The 12,663-nt window shown below is 33.0% G+C and overlaps 1 protein-coding gene across 1 annotated transcript; it reads right to left on the reverse strand.

The window, feature by feature from the left end:
- Window positions 1–1,369: 1,369 nt before the first annotated feature.
- Window positions 1,370–4,314, reverse strand: LOC123660698 (putative neuropeptide precursor protein). The gene is made up of 5 exons (XM_045595749.1): window positions 4,125–4,314; window positions 3,523–3,648; window positions 2,790–3,024; window positions 2,564–2,710; window positions 1,370–2,483 (listed from the first exon to the last, which is right to left on the reverse strand). The coding sequence occupies exons 1-5, from the start codon at window positions 4,198–4,200 to the stop codon at window positions 1,958–1,960; spliced, it is 1,110 nt and encodes a 369-aa protein (XP_045451705.1). The 5' UTR covers window positions 4,201–4,314; the 3' UTR covers window positions 1,370–1,957.
- Between the last annotated feature and the right edge of the window lie 8,349 nt (window positions 4,315–12,663).

The raw sequence follows: 12,663 nt of genomic DNA on the forward strand, positions 1-12,663 counted from the left end.
ATATTACATCATTATCAATAAGTGTATCTTTGTTGCGAAGGTAAGCAACTACTATGGATTCTGGTTCATTTTCAGAGTTATTATCATTAAAAGGTATTTCATTGTCACTCTCCAAATTGATATCGACCATTTGCTCTTCTCGTGATTCGCAATTATGAATTTGAATGGGTAAGTCTGAATGATCTTTACTTGTACCAGGTATTTCCGTAGGAATAACATTATTTTTCTTCTTAATAGTAACTTCTTTAGATACATTTATTTTGTTAACCAATATTTCGGTGGAGCTAGGATTACTTACGCAACTAGAGTCCACAATAACGAACATGGAATCACGACTAAAATCGTTTGAATTTTTGTAACAATTGGGTAAAGTACAGTGCAGATTGGTGTCGTCATGACTGGAAAGAACAAACGTCGTAAGTATTTGATATTTCCATAAATATAATAAATTCTCTGTAGTTTTTTTTTTTCTACGAACTATTCGGTGATATTGAATCAAATGTCCCACTTTTGATTACATTGTTTGTGCTACACGAAGCGGTGTTTAACTCACGTTGAAGTAAGATTTGCTTTTGAGCATTTATCAAATCTAAGATGTGATCTGGTAGTGCACGATCAGAGTAAAAATAAAACATAACCGATTGAATTAGGTCCTTACCTAAACGGTAAAGAAACATTTTGTAGTAGCTAATCAAACAAAAAAATATTTCGTACTTTGACCTCGACGAGGCTTGGCCATCTTCAATGTTTTCGGAAGTTTTTTGTACAATTACAGAATTACTATGTAGAGATGGAAGATTTAAGTCTTCTGAAGTTCTACTTAAACTAGAATTGTTTTCTTTACTCATATCATCTTAAAAATAGCAACGTGATTTTTGAAAGTACTAACATGAAATTAGCATTCTCGAAAATTAGTGACGTTCATAAATCAATATTTTTTTCGCGCGAAATGTAGCAGCCAGTTATCATTCAAATTCACATCGACTATTCGACATATAACTTTTACTTGGTTTTAATTTCATATAAAGGATTTTTTGGGTCATTATGACCAATAAAATAAAATTTGTTTGTTCAGTTCAGAACTAAAATAAAATTTGCTTAACAATCTGAAAATAATTAGCTTAGAATATGTCTGTTAAACCAGCTAAAGAAAGTCTCTAGTTTCCATGTTATAAAAAAAAAACATACACCTATACATTGCTCTTATCTTATGCCAACGAATGATAATATATTACATATATTTATGTAACGGATAATCAAACCTTTGTCTTTATCGCAGAATTCACAGTTTGAGTGAACATCCATCCTGGAACGGTTTCGGTAGAGTACAAGGTTCGGTAAGGAACTAGTACAATTCAAACAACATTTATATATTTAATGCTAGTTTAATACAGCAAGTTTATACCATGTATACATAAAAACTAATTCTAGACGTTTTGCACGATAAAATGTAAAGTTTGACTTCACTATGCAGTACATTGTATTAATACTTAGTACTGGAAATAATTTTAATTTAATTTTTTTTTCTTTGGTAAAAACGTGTGTAAGTGATAGCAAGATATGCGGTAAACCGAGGTAGAAAAGTAGATAATTTGTAGCGTTCGATACAAAGTAGAAATTTTAATTTCATAGAAAGATGCTTTGGAATAAATATTTGTAATTTTAGGCCATTTATTTTCATAGTAGATAACAAAATTAAAATACACAATCTATGCTATGTTTCGAAAACTTATTCTATATTATTATATCCTAAACACTACGAAATAAATGCATGACGATCTGTCACTCCAATCCTTTTCGGAATCTTATATATCTTCATATGCCAGTAAACAGAGGGGGTGTTTTCAATACAATTCAAAGGTGAAATGTACAAAGAATCGGCATACTGCTATTTACTATTTTGAAAAGTGAGAATAATTTCCAGGTTGTAAATGGAATCTAGTCTTCGATCAAATTTTTAGAGTATTAGGCGGCGGTAAACTGGTATGTCCTGTTCCTGGACGCGAGGTGCAGAGCGCAGGAGTTCCGCCAGAGTGTAAAGATCATCGCGAGGCCTGTAATTGTCTTGATGCACATCCGAGCGTTTTCTAGCGACCATGAAACGTTTCATCTTATTTACATACATTCTCTTACGCCGTGCTTCTTCATATCTTTGCAGGAGTTCGTTAGAGTCAACCGGGTATATTTCAGGTAAGCCCATGGGATAGCCAGCTCGGTTTTGTTCGGAGAAATAGGATTGGCGTGGGTAATCTCTGTCTCGTGGATCCAATGCACCTTCATCGCGTAACCAATAGTCACCCATTTCATCTACTTCTGGCTGTCCTAACTCTAAGGTGTTCACATTGCCATAATACGGAATTTCAGCATTTCGACTTGCATGTAAATCTTGTTTCCTTCTTTCTTGGGCTTCCCAATAATTGAGCAGCATTCTAAGATCTGCGCCACTTAGACCGGAATCTCTTTTACGGCGTTCAGAAACGGACCTGATTTGACAATAAATAATAAAATTTATAACTAGTCAGAAAAAAAAAACAAATCACTTAAAAAAGCTAAGAAAATGTACCTAAAATTCTTTTTATTTCCACCAGAGTTCTTGGTAGCTGTTTTAGCAGTAGCTGCTGCTCCACTAACTTTTCCACTACCACGTTTACGGCGAGTATTGTCACTTTCATGCATCACAAAGTCTACGGGCGACGGTGCATTATTAGCCCTATGAAAAAAATAAATAACATTATTAATTTTTAAAGTAAGGTTTATACTTATGTAACGATTAAGATTGTGATACTCACTTAAGATTTTTTTTGCCTGAGCCAGACTTAGTAGCAGCTTTTGTTGCAGCACCTGCTCCACCAACTTTTCCACTACCACGCTTTCGGCGTCGGGTTTCGTAACCACCTGAAAGACCCTCCATAGCAGGAGGCTCTCCATATAACTCTGGCCTCATAATAAGGTTGTCCAGTTCTCCATTTGATTGCGGAGACTCAAAACGTTGTTCTATGTTTTGTTCATACCCTTCAGAGTTACCTATAATAAAATTTTCCTTTATTTTACGTTTTGAGAACTTACTAATTTAGGTGAAAAGTACCTAGTACGTGACTAGAAAGTTTATCTCTGGCAATTGTTTTGACGTAAGTAGTTTGATTAACACCGATAGCCAGGGGTTCGATTCCTGGTTCGAATGGATGTTTGTATCTAGTTGATCTTCAGTCTGTGCATTGATTCAACTGTACAAGAAACCCCAAAAAGTCGCCGATCTAGGTAGTTATCACAAACACGTAATGACGATCCTTTCACTCGGTTCAGAAATTAACCTCCAACCCACAATGAATTTGGCGGAATAAGATCAATCGATCTTCTATTCGGAGAAAAAGCCTTTATCAAGTAGAAAATTTACAGGTTATTCCAAAAAGATTAGATCTTAAGCGTTATGAAATATTTTTCAATATTAATAATTATTTTAGTTTTTTTTTTCGAGTAAATAACTCTTTATTTCAGTTCTGTTATTATTTTTGTTATTTTTACCTTCTTCACTTAGTGCAAGAGGATAAGGTTCGAGGTCATTTTTGTCGCTCTTGTTAAGAAATAACGACTGAGTATCATCTTTTGTCTGATCCCAGTTCTCTGGCAGTTCAGCAATTGGACCATCATCTAAAATTTTTATTGGCTGTTGTGTTATTTGTATGAGGTACGAAAAAGTTAAATTAAAGTATTTTATAAAAACCAAACTACAAAGGTATTAACATCACTTATAACCAAAATTATTAATCTATTAATAATCGTTCACTTATTTTGATGATATAAAGTCTAATATAAACTAGAGAAAATTGTTAAAAGATCATTTCAAAATGAAACTTATATTTTTACTATACACTTCCTTGATAAATAATTTTAAAATATTTAAAATAGCATTTACCGCACTAAGCTATTTATAGAACTCAATGATTGCATTTTTAGATTTCGAAAGGTCATAGTTGAAATAAGAAGAACAACCTACGCATAAATGTATCGGAGCAACGGGGCCACCTGTTGCTAAATATAGAACAACCCGGCCATCTCCCTAATCGATAAGACATCAAAACAAAACCGACTCGCTAAAAGCTTTATACAAAATTAAACTGCCTTACCTTTGGTATTCGGGACAGGTTCAGCGTTATTCACGACTAGGACCGCGAAGACCGCGGTGAGCGAAATCAGTAACATATTCTGATTATTACTGCGTTAAAATTGGTAAAGTTTTTCAATAAAGACTTCCTAACGTCGATGTGGGGGCTACACTCGGAGGACGAATGCCGTATACCGGGGCGGACTGGAGAGAAAAGCGGAGCTCCTGTCGATACATTCGCGACATGCGCAGTGGACCAGTCAGGGATGTATCTAAAAGTTGTTGTTACTCTTGGAATTTTAGATGTCTGTAGTACACATTTGCAATTTTTTAATAGCAGTAGGTACAATATTATACGTATAATTTAATAACGACGTATTACTTATTAATGGCAAATAATATAATATATTAATAATAAAATCTGAAAATAAAAATATAATAAATATATAATAACAAAAAAATATACTAATTATACAAATATCTAATAATAAAAATATGATAAATACATAATAATCGTAAAAAATATACTAATAATACAATTCAATTCTGAAAATAGGATGTCCTTAATCGGGCGGTCTCGAAACCAGAAGATCTCGGTTCGAGTCTAAGGGCGGAGTTCACCGACTTTTAAAACGGCTGTTTATCAGTTAAACAACTGATTAAATCATTTTTACTGTTCACCATACGTTAACCAGTGTTTACAGCCCTTAAACAGCCGATTACTATAACCGAACTCTACGGCATTGTTTAACCGTCCATTAATGCCATATTCGGACATCTGCTCAACAGATTCTGCTGTGACTTTACAACAGTTGCAACATTACGTTATTAGTTGAAAGTTTTTGATGAGAGATAAATACGTAGTCAGTTTTCAATTTCAATGTATTAATTGATAACTATCAAGACTTTAGGCCTTCTTGAAAATCTAGAAAATATAGAGACCAAAACAAGGAGACCTAGAGTACCTGTTTCAAATGCGTCGTAATTATTACGAAGAATACAATGATTCCTCATTTAATACTAGATTCCGTTTGTCAAAATCTCTTTTTTAAAGCTGCCATTTTTCAAGTAAACCGTAATTTAAAATAAAACACTCACAACAGAACAAAATAATAATCAACACAAAGAATGTTAGCACGTGCAAAGAAATAATAAAAAAAAATTGACAATGACAGCGCCGTGCCGTTATTACCCATCCAAATTGGACACCACATGCTAACGTAACAGTTTCCAATGCGTTCTCGAACTTCTCAAGTTGAAAGCGTTTTATTTTATGCTACTAACTATAGATGGCACCAAAACTCGTGTCGACTAAATAAAACTATGTGACTACCCTAATGAGTAGACTTATAGCATTCATTCATTAGTGGTTCAAACATTCTGAGCGTATGGTGATTGCCTGATTTAGTAACCACGGTTAAAATATTCGTGGTGAACAGTGAATACTTTACCGGGTGCATAACCGATGTTTAGGAATTCATCGGCTGATTACTCAAACATTGGTTAAATGATAGTCGGTGATCTCCGCCCTAAAAGAACACGGTAGTAATTACATTAGTAAAGAAACCGACATTGTGCAAATATTTTTACCCTATTGACGATGTTTCGGTACAAAGACAAAAGTCAAATTAATAACTCTTTATCGATAATCAACATAAACATAAACTGAAAAAATATGACTCTTCCTGGGATATATTGGCGAGTAATACAACTATTATTTTTTAAGTTAGGAGCGTATTGTTTTAACGAGAGCAACACTAAAGCTACTTCATTCTTCATCAGAGTCATAGAGAGTCAGTGGCGTTGTTAAGCAACATTAAGCCAATGAGTGTTTGGGATGTTAGACCAAGAAAATAAATTGCTTAGTTATATTCTTGATAAAATATGCGTCTTTTAAACTCGTGTTCATTTAAAAATGCCCAAAAGATTTAAAATAAAAAAAATAAAATCTAAGTTAACACACAATTAAAAAAATTATTATTATAAATATAATTAAAAAAAAAAAAAAAAAAACAATTTACAAACAAAGAAACGAGCAAAGCTCGATCATCCACATACTAGATAACAATAATCATCTATAAACGACTACATAAAACATTGATAAACTTAAAAAAAGGATAAAAAATGAGATAACAATAATCATCTATGAACGACTACATAAAACATTAAGAAACTTAAAAAAAGGATAAAAAAATGAGATAACAATAATCATCTATAAACGACTACATAAAACAGTAATAAACTTAAAAAAAAGGATAAAAAAATGACTGAAGTAAAACTTTTACACTAGGCCTGCATTGTATCATAGAGGTACGAAACGTAACTAGCTATGAGAAAAAAAGAGAAAGAAAATGTGTGCTAGCACGTCTCTATCTTGCTCCGTTCGCTTCGCCTGATCACACTTTTCGTCACGCTCTCGTCGTGGATTCACCAGCTTACTCCCTAAGTCAAGCGTGCGTAAAGAAGCTTTTATAATTTTGTACCAATAAAATTTTCTGCAAAAATACAGCCCTGACTTTATGACGTTTATATCTAGTAGGCTACATAGACGAACCATAAAATGCGTCTTATTACTTGATGGTTGAGACTGAACGATGCTGGACGTCGACACTCTTTAAAATCATCACACACAACATATGATTTACGACATAAACCAAAATTTACTTTAAAAAAAATTTCGTTACCCTCAATATAAAAGAAAATAAGTAAGTATAAATATCACTTACTTATTAAGTGTAAATACTAATCGTACTAATTCAAGCGTAAATTATTTTAATTAATATTAATTTAACTTTTACACTTACATATTCAGGTATAAATTATATAAAAAGGTATTTCAGTTTGATTTATTCAGCAACTAGCTGTGCCCGCGACTTCGTTCGCGTAGAATTAAACAAAAAAGTTATTGTTTAGTTCGCAGAGTTATAAAATAAATAAATTTCTAAAATAAAAGTAGCCTAAGTTACTCCTTACCACATCAGCTAGTGAAAGTCCAGTCAAAAAAGTTTCCATACCCATAATTGTGTTTGCAGGCAAACGAAAAAAAAAACCGACTTCAATTACATCGACAAGTAATACAACGTAGATCGACGAAAAAATAGTCAAGTAACTACGCGTTATCAAAGATTACTCAAAAAGTCGTTATCAGATCTCGATAAAATTTATATGTGACCACATGATAAACATCAGCTTTCGATTAAATTAAAAATTATCAAAATCGGTACACCCAGTAAAAAGTTAATGCGGATTTTCGAGAGTTTCCCTCGATTTCTCTGGGATCCCATCATCAGATCCTGGTTTCCTTATCACGGTACCAAACTAGGGATATCCTCTTTCCAACAAAAAAAGAATTATCAAAATCGATACATCCAGTAGAAAGTTATGCGGTATAATACAACGTAAGTCGACGAAAAAAGCGTCAAGTAAAAACGCATTATTAGATATAACTCGAAAAGTAGTTGTTAGATCTCAAATAAATTTAAATGGGACCAATTGGCACACACCACCTTTCGATTAAAACAAAATTTGTCGAAATCGGTCTACCCGGTCAAAAGTTCTGATGTAACATACATAAAAAAAAAAAAAAAAAAAAAAAAAATACAGTCGAATTGAGAACCTCCTCCTTTTTTGGAAGTCGGTTAAAAAATTACAACAAAACCTTATTAGTAAGACTTCATTCGATCACCACCATACCACAGGGTTTTAACTCAGGAACCCTAGTAGGTACGTTAGCAAATTTTTACAAATAAGTAAATAAGATGACAAGTAATACAAACATATCTAACGATATGTGTCACTAAATCTGCTAGAAGCCATATGTAGTGTTATTTTATTGAGGACCTCCAAAATACACTTAGTTCTTGAAGTAATACTTCTTTACGCACGCGTTTTCGAAAACGTAACTCTCTCTCTCTTTTTATCTTCATTAAATTATAATTATATCCCTCTCAAAATCTGTTCGCCTCGCCCGATCATACCTTTCATAACGCTCTCGTCACCCATTCACCAGCTTACTTCCCCAAGTCAGGCGTGCGTAAAAAAAGTTTTACTTCAATAAAAAACTCCTACTGGGCTACTCCGATTCACATTTATGGAATTCAGTTGTGTGGTCTAAGGTACACTAATTTTTTTTTGTTTACATACCTAATTGTTTATCGTTAGCTCTCACAAAATTATGGCTTTTTTAATAATCATAAAAATAGAATTAAGTACGAGTAAGTACTTGTGGCTACGGCATTAAAGAATATAGCCACCCCCTCTCTTCCCGTGGGTGTCGTAAGAGACGACTAAGGGATAGCACAGTTTCACTACCATCTTGGAACTTATAAAGCCGACCGATGGCGGGATAACCATCTAACTGCTGGCTTTAAAATACACAGGCCGAAGACGGGCAGCAGCGTTTTAGGTGCAACAAAGCCAGCCCTGTGGTCACCAGCCCGCATGCCCAGCCTGGTGACTGTTGTAGTATATGTCTGGCATGTTAGATAAAATAAATCAGTTGTCAATGAGAGTAGTTTGATTATACAACATGAAACGTATACTGATGCTAAGGATGTAAGCTTTGCAGACGATGTCAATGAACCAACGTGTTCTCATAGAGATGAACAAGTTTCTAGAAAGTTTACATTACCTAGACCTTCAAGGAAAGCAAAAAAAATTGCAAAGCAGCGTTTAGCTCATTTATTTAATTAGTTTTTACTTAATTTTTTAAAATGCGGAAGGAGATTTGTTATGATTATGTATGATATGTTAATTATATTTTATACAAACGCCATATTGCATTCATATAGCATAGCAGAGTAAATTTATTTTATTGTTTGTCATTTAATAGATGTTATGATTTTGTTTTGTTCTGTTTACCATAATTAATTACAAGTAAATCAATTATTTTTAGTTTTTTGGGGAAGATGTTGTAGTAAGTATATGTCTGGCATGTTAGATAAAATAAATCAGTTGTCAATGACGAGTAGTTAGATTAAACAACAGTGACTATGGGCAAAACACACGAATTCACGCTATTTTTGGCGTGTATTTGTTGAGGCCTATGTCCAGCAGTGGGACTGTAAGAGGCTGAAATAATGAAATGATGAAGTACTTGTATTTAATTTCCTTCGCAAAAAAACTACAAATCACATGCGGTGGCAAAAATTTGTGCACGGTTGATATTACCGCGTTGGTTTGGACCAAAGGTATACCTACAATAAAAGTTAACAAGTCTCATCTTCTCGTCACTTTAATTCTCACACAAAAGCTAACTGGCCCAATAGAATGATCCCGCCGGCGCGAGTCAACGACATCCTGTTATCAGGTGATACCATTTGAATCTTTGACATGTTTTATGATTTCCTTTCAGTTAATACCTATATATAACTTTTTATATTAATAGAAAATCTTACATTTTAACTAATTTATGAACCTTTACTTGATTCATTGAAGCCTTTGAATATTTTTTCAAATTTTAAATATTTTCTATATTTTTAACCGACTTCCAAAAAAGGAGGAGGTTCTCAATTCGACTGTATTTTTTTTTAATGTATGTTACATCAGAGCTTTTGACCAGGTAGACCGATTTCGACAAATTTTATTTTAATCGAAAAGATAACTAAGATCTAGATTTATTATTGTGTACAATGAATACTATGGAAAAGTCTATACCGTTCGGACTCCTTTTATCTATACTTCGTGCGCATTAACAATAATAATAGTCCTCCCGAATCCCTTGACCATGGTAGCTGCAAGGTATCCGAAACGTCGGGCATCTAAAAAAGTTAATAAACCGCGGTAAAATCCGAAAAAGTTGTTTCATTTTAACATAATTGTCTTTGCTCACAAACGAAAAAAAAAACCGACTTCAATTTCATCAACGAGTAATACAACGTAGATCGACGAAAAAATAATCAAGTAACTACGCGTTATCAAGGATTACTCAAAAAGTAGTTATCAGATCTCGATAAAATATGATAGATATATACAGATATATGTGACCACATGATAAACACCAGCTTTCGATTAAATTAAAAATTATCAAAATCGGTACACCCAGTAAAAAGTTATTGCAGATTTTCGAGTTTCCCTCGATTTCTCAGGGATCCCATCATCAGATCCTGGTTTTCTTATCATAGTACCAAACTAGGGATATCCCCTTTCCAACAAAAAAAAGAATTATCAAAATCGATACATCCAGTAGAAAATTATACGGTATAAATACAACGTAGGTCGACGAAAAAAGCGTCAAGTAAAAACGCATTATTAGATATAACTCGAAAAGTAGTTGTTACATCTCAAATAAATTTAAATGGGACCAATTGACAAACACCACCTTTCGATTAAAAAAAAAATTGTCGAAATCGGTCCACCCGGTCAAAAGTTCTGATGTAACATACATTAAAAAAAAATACAGTCGAATTGAGAACCTCCTCCTTTTTTGGAAGTCGGTTAAAAAGTTATATAAACTTGAACAAAAATATTATTCTTGCTTTGACCAAATATACTTTTAATATAGCTAAATAGCATTTGCTTCATTAAAATTACTTTAGACGTTAAACGAACAACAACAAACACAAAAAAGTATGTATCCTATATCTAAATACCTACCTAACTAGCTGCAATATTTTGAATAAAAATTAACTACCTACTGTTAAGAGCAACAATAAAGTTTTGTACCGTATTTTGGATATACGAGTATACTTAGTAAAGAATTCAATTGTACGTATATTATCAAAGTCCACTATAATCTGATGATACTAGGTACTTAGCATGTTATAACTTCGTACTATACCTACAAACACGTTCAAATAGAACAAAAATTACCCAAACTGATACAGAACCTCAAAAAAATCGGCCTCAAATATATAGCATCCGCCTAAAAAAATATAGCCATGATAGCGATCGTTACTCATAGTAGGGAATATATCCGCCAATCCGCATTGGAGCAGCGTGGTGGATTAAGCTCTGATCCTTCTCCTGCATGGGGAAAGAGGCCTATGCCCAGTCGTGGGATATTACAGGCTGAAGCGTAGCCTAAAAAAATTGGTCTGGATATATTTGCAATGTTAATTTATAAATAGCAATTGTGTGACTGAGTATATTGTGCCGATAGGCGATACGAATATTTTATGAGCGCTTGTTAGGGTTTCGTTTTTAAAGTGCTCTTACTGGAAACTTTTTTTTAAAGGACAAATCGTTAACTAAAAATCATAATAATGAATCAAGTGCAGCTTAAAGTAGGATGTACAAAAATGTTTGTGTATCTTATATAAAAAAAAATGAATGTTGCTAAGCGCATAACTCGAGAATGGCTCGACCGATTCAGCTAATTAATTTTTTTGTAGGCTCCTTAAGGCCCACGGAAGGATTTAATACTAAAATAATAATAATAATAATAATACACTTTATTGTACACCAAAAACAGTAATGATACATATCAAAGAAAGAAAAATAAAATATTGACAACATATTCATTAGGTACAAAGGGCGGCCTTATCGCTAAAAAGCGATCTCTTCCAGGCAACCTTAGGGCAAAGGAGTAGGGAAAGTCTAGCGTCAGCATAGGTGTACAAGTTACAACAAATTTATTATAAATATTCAAATAATTAAACATATACATATATACATACATACATAAATAGATACATAAATACATACATACTGACATATATACATATATACCCACGTACATGCATACATACATATAAATACATATATGTATACATTATAGTTATGAATTACTTGTTTATTGTTGAGTTTGAAGAAAATGCTTCCAAAGAGTCTTTTTGAAAAGTGCAGGTGTTTGTACACGTCTGATATTCAAGGGCAAGGTATTCCATAAGCGAGAGGCTTGAACTGTAAAAGATTTATCATAAAAGGAAGAGGAGTGAGAAGGAATTTCAAGAAGAAATTACTGTCAGAACGAAGACAGCGTTCATGGGAATCACCAAGGAATTTGAAACGTTCTTTCAGATAGGAAGGGGTAAAGGAATTAAATAAAATGGAGTAAAGTAGGGTAAGGATATGAGTATTCCTGCGAAGGCGAATTGGGAGCCACTTGAGTTTTTGCGAAATTCCGAAATATGGTCATATTTGCGTAGTCCAAATATAGATCTTATACATACATTCTGAATGCGCTCAAGCTTAATAAGCTGCTCCTAAATATCAAGATAGCAACTATCAGCATAATCAAGAATTGGTAACAGGAGACTATCACACGTGTGCAAGAGCAATTTTAGTAGGAATGAAAAAAAAAATATTTTTACTATTAACTTTTGACAGAACGAAGTCTGTCCGGGCAGTTAGAATTTTAATAAATATTGCTTTTTAAACTGCATTCGTATAAAATCTTTAAAATTTAAAATCTAACAAATAGGTGATATGTGAGCAAAAAGATTATAAACTATATTTAAATATATTTATTTAATTAAGTTAAGTAATTTAGTAAATTAAAAAGACTTCATATTATGTAATTTAATATTTTATAATTTGTGCCTAATTTATAAAAAGTATACTCATTTATAAAAAAAAATCACAGAAAGTATTTTAGCTAGTTTTTAATATGAGAACTATGC

This window comes from Melitaea cinxia, chromosome 15, assembly GCF_905220565.1.
Source record: "Melitaea cinxia chromosome 15, ilMelCinx1.1, whole genome shotgun sequence".
Taxonomy (NCBI): domain Eukaryota; kingdom Metazoa; phylum Arthropoda; class Insecta; order Lepidoptera; family Nymphalidae; genus Melitaea; species Melitaea cinxia.

What these genes read in the sequence shown, in the direction of transcription:
- LOC123660698 (XM_045595749.1), bottom strand. Translation starts at nt 4,200, where the DNA reads ATGTTACTGATTTCGCTCACCGCGGTCTTCGCGGTCCTAGTCGTGAAT. An exon ending in TCTTGCACTAAGTGAAGAAG is followed by an intron (nt 3,025 to 3,522) that starts GTAAAAATAACA and finishes ATTTTATTATAG; the next exon opens with GTAACTCTGAAGGGTATGAA. An exon ending in TCAGGCAAAAAAAATCTTAA is followed by an intron (nt 2,711 to 2,789) that starts GTGAGTATCACA and finishes TTTTTTTCATAG; the next exon opens with GGCTAATAATGCACCGTCGC.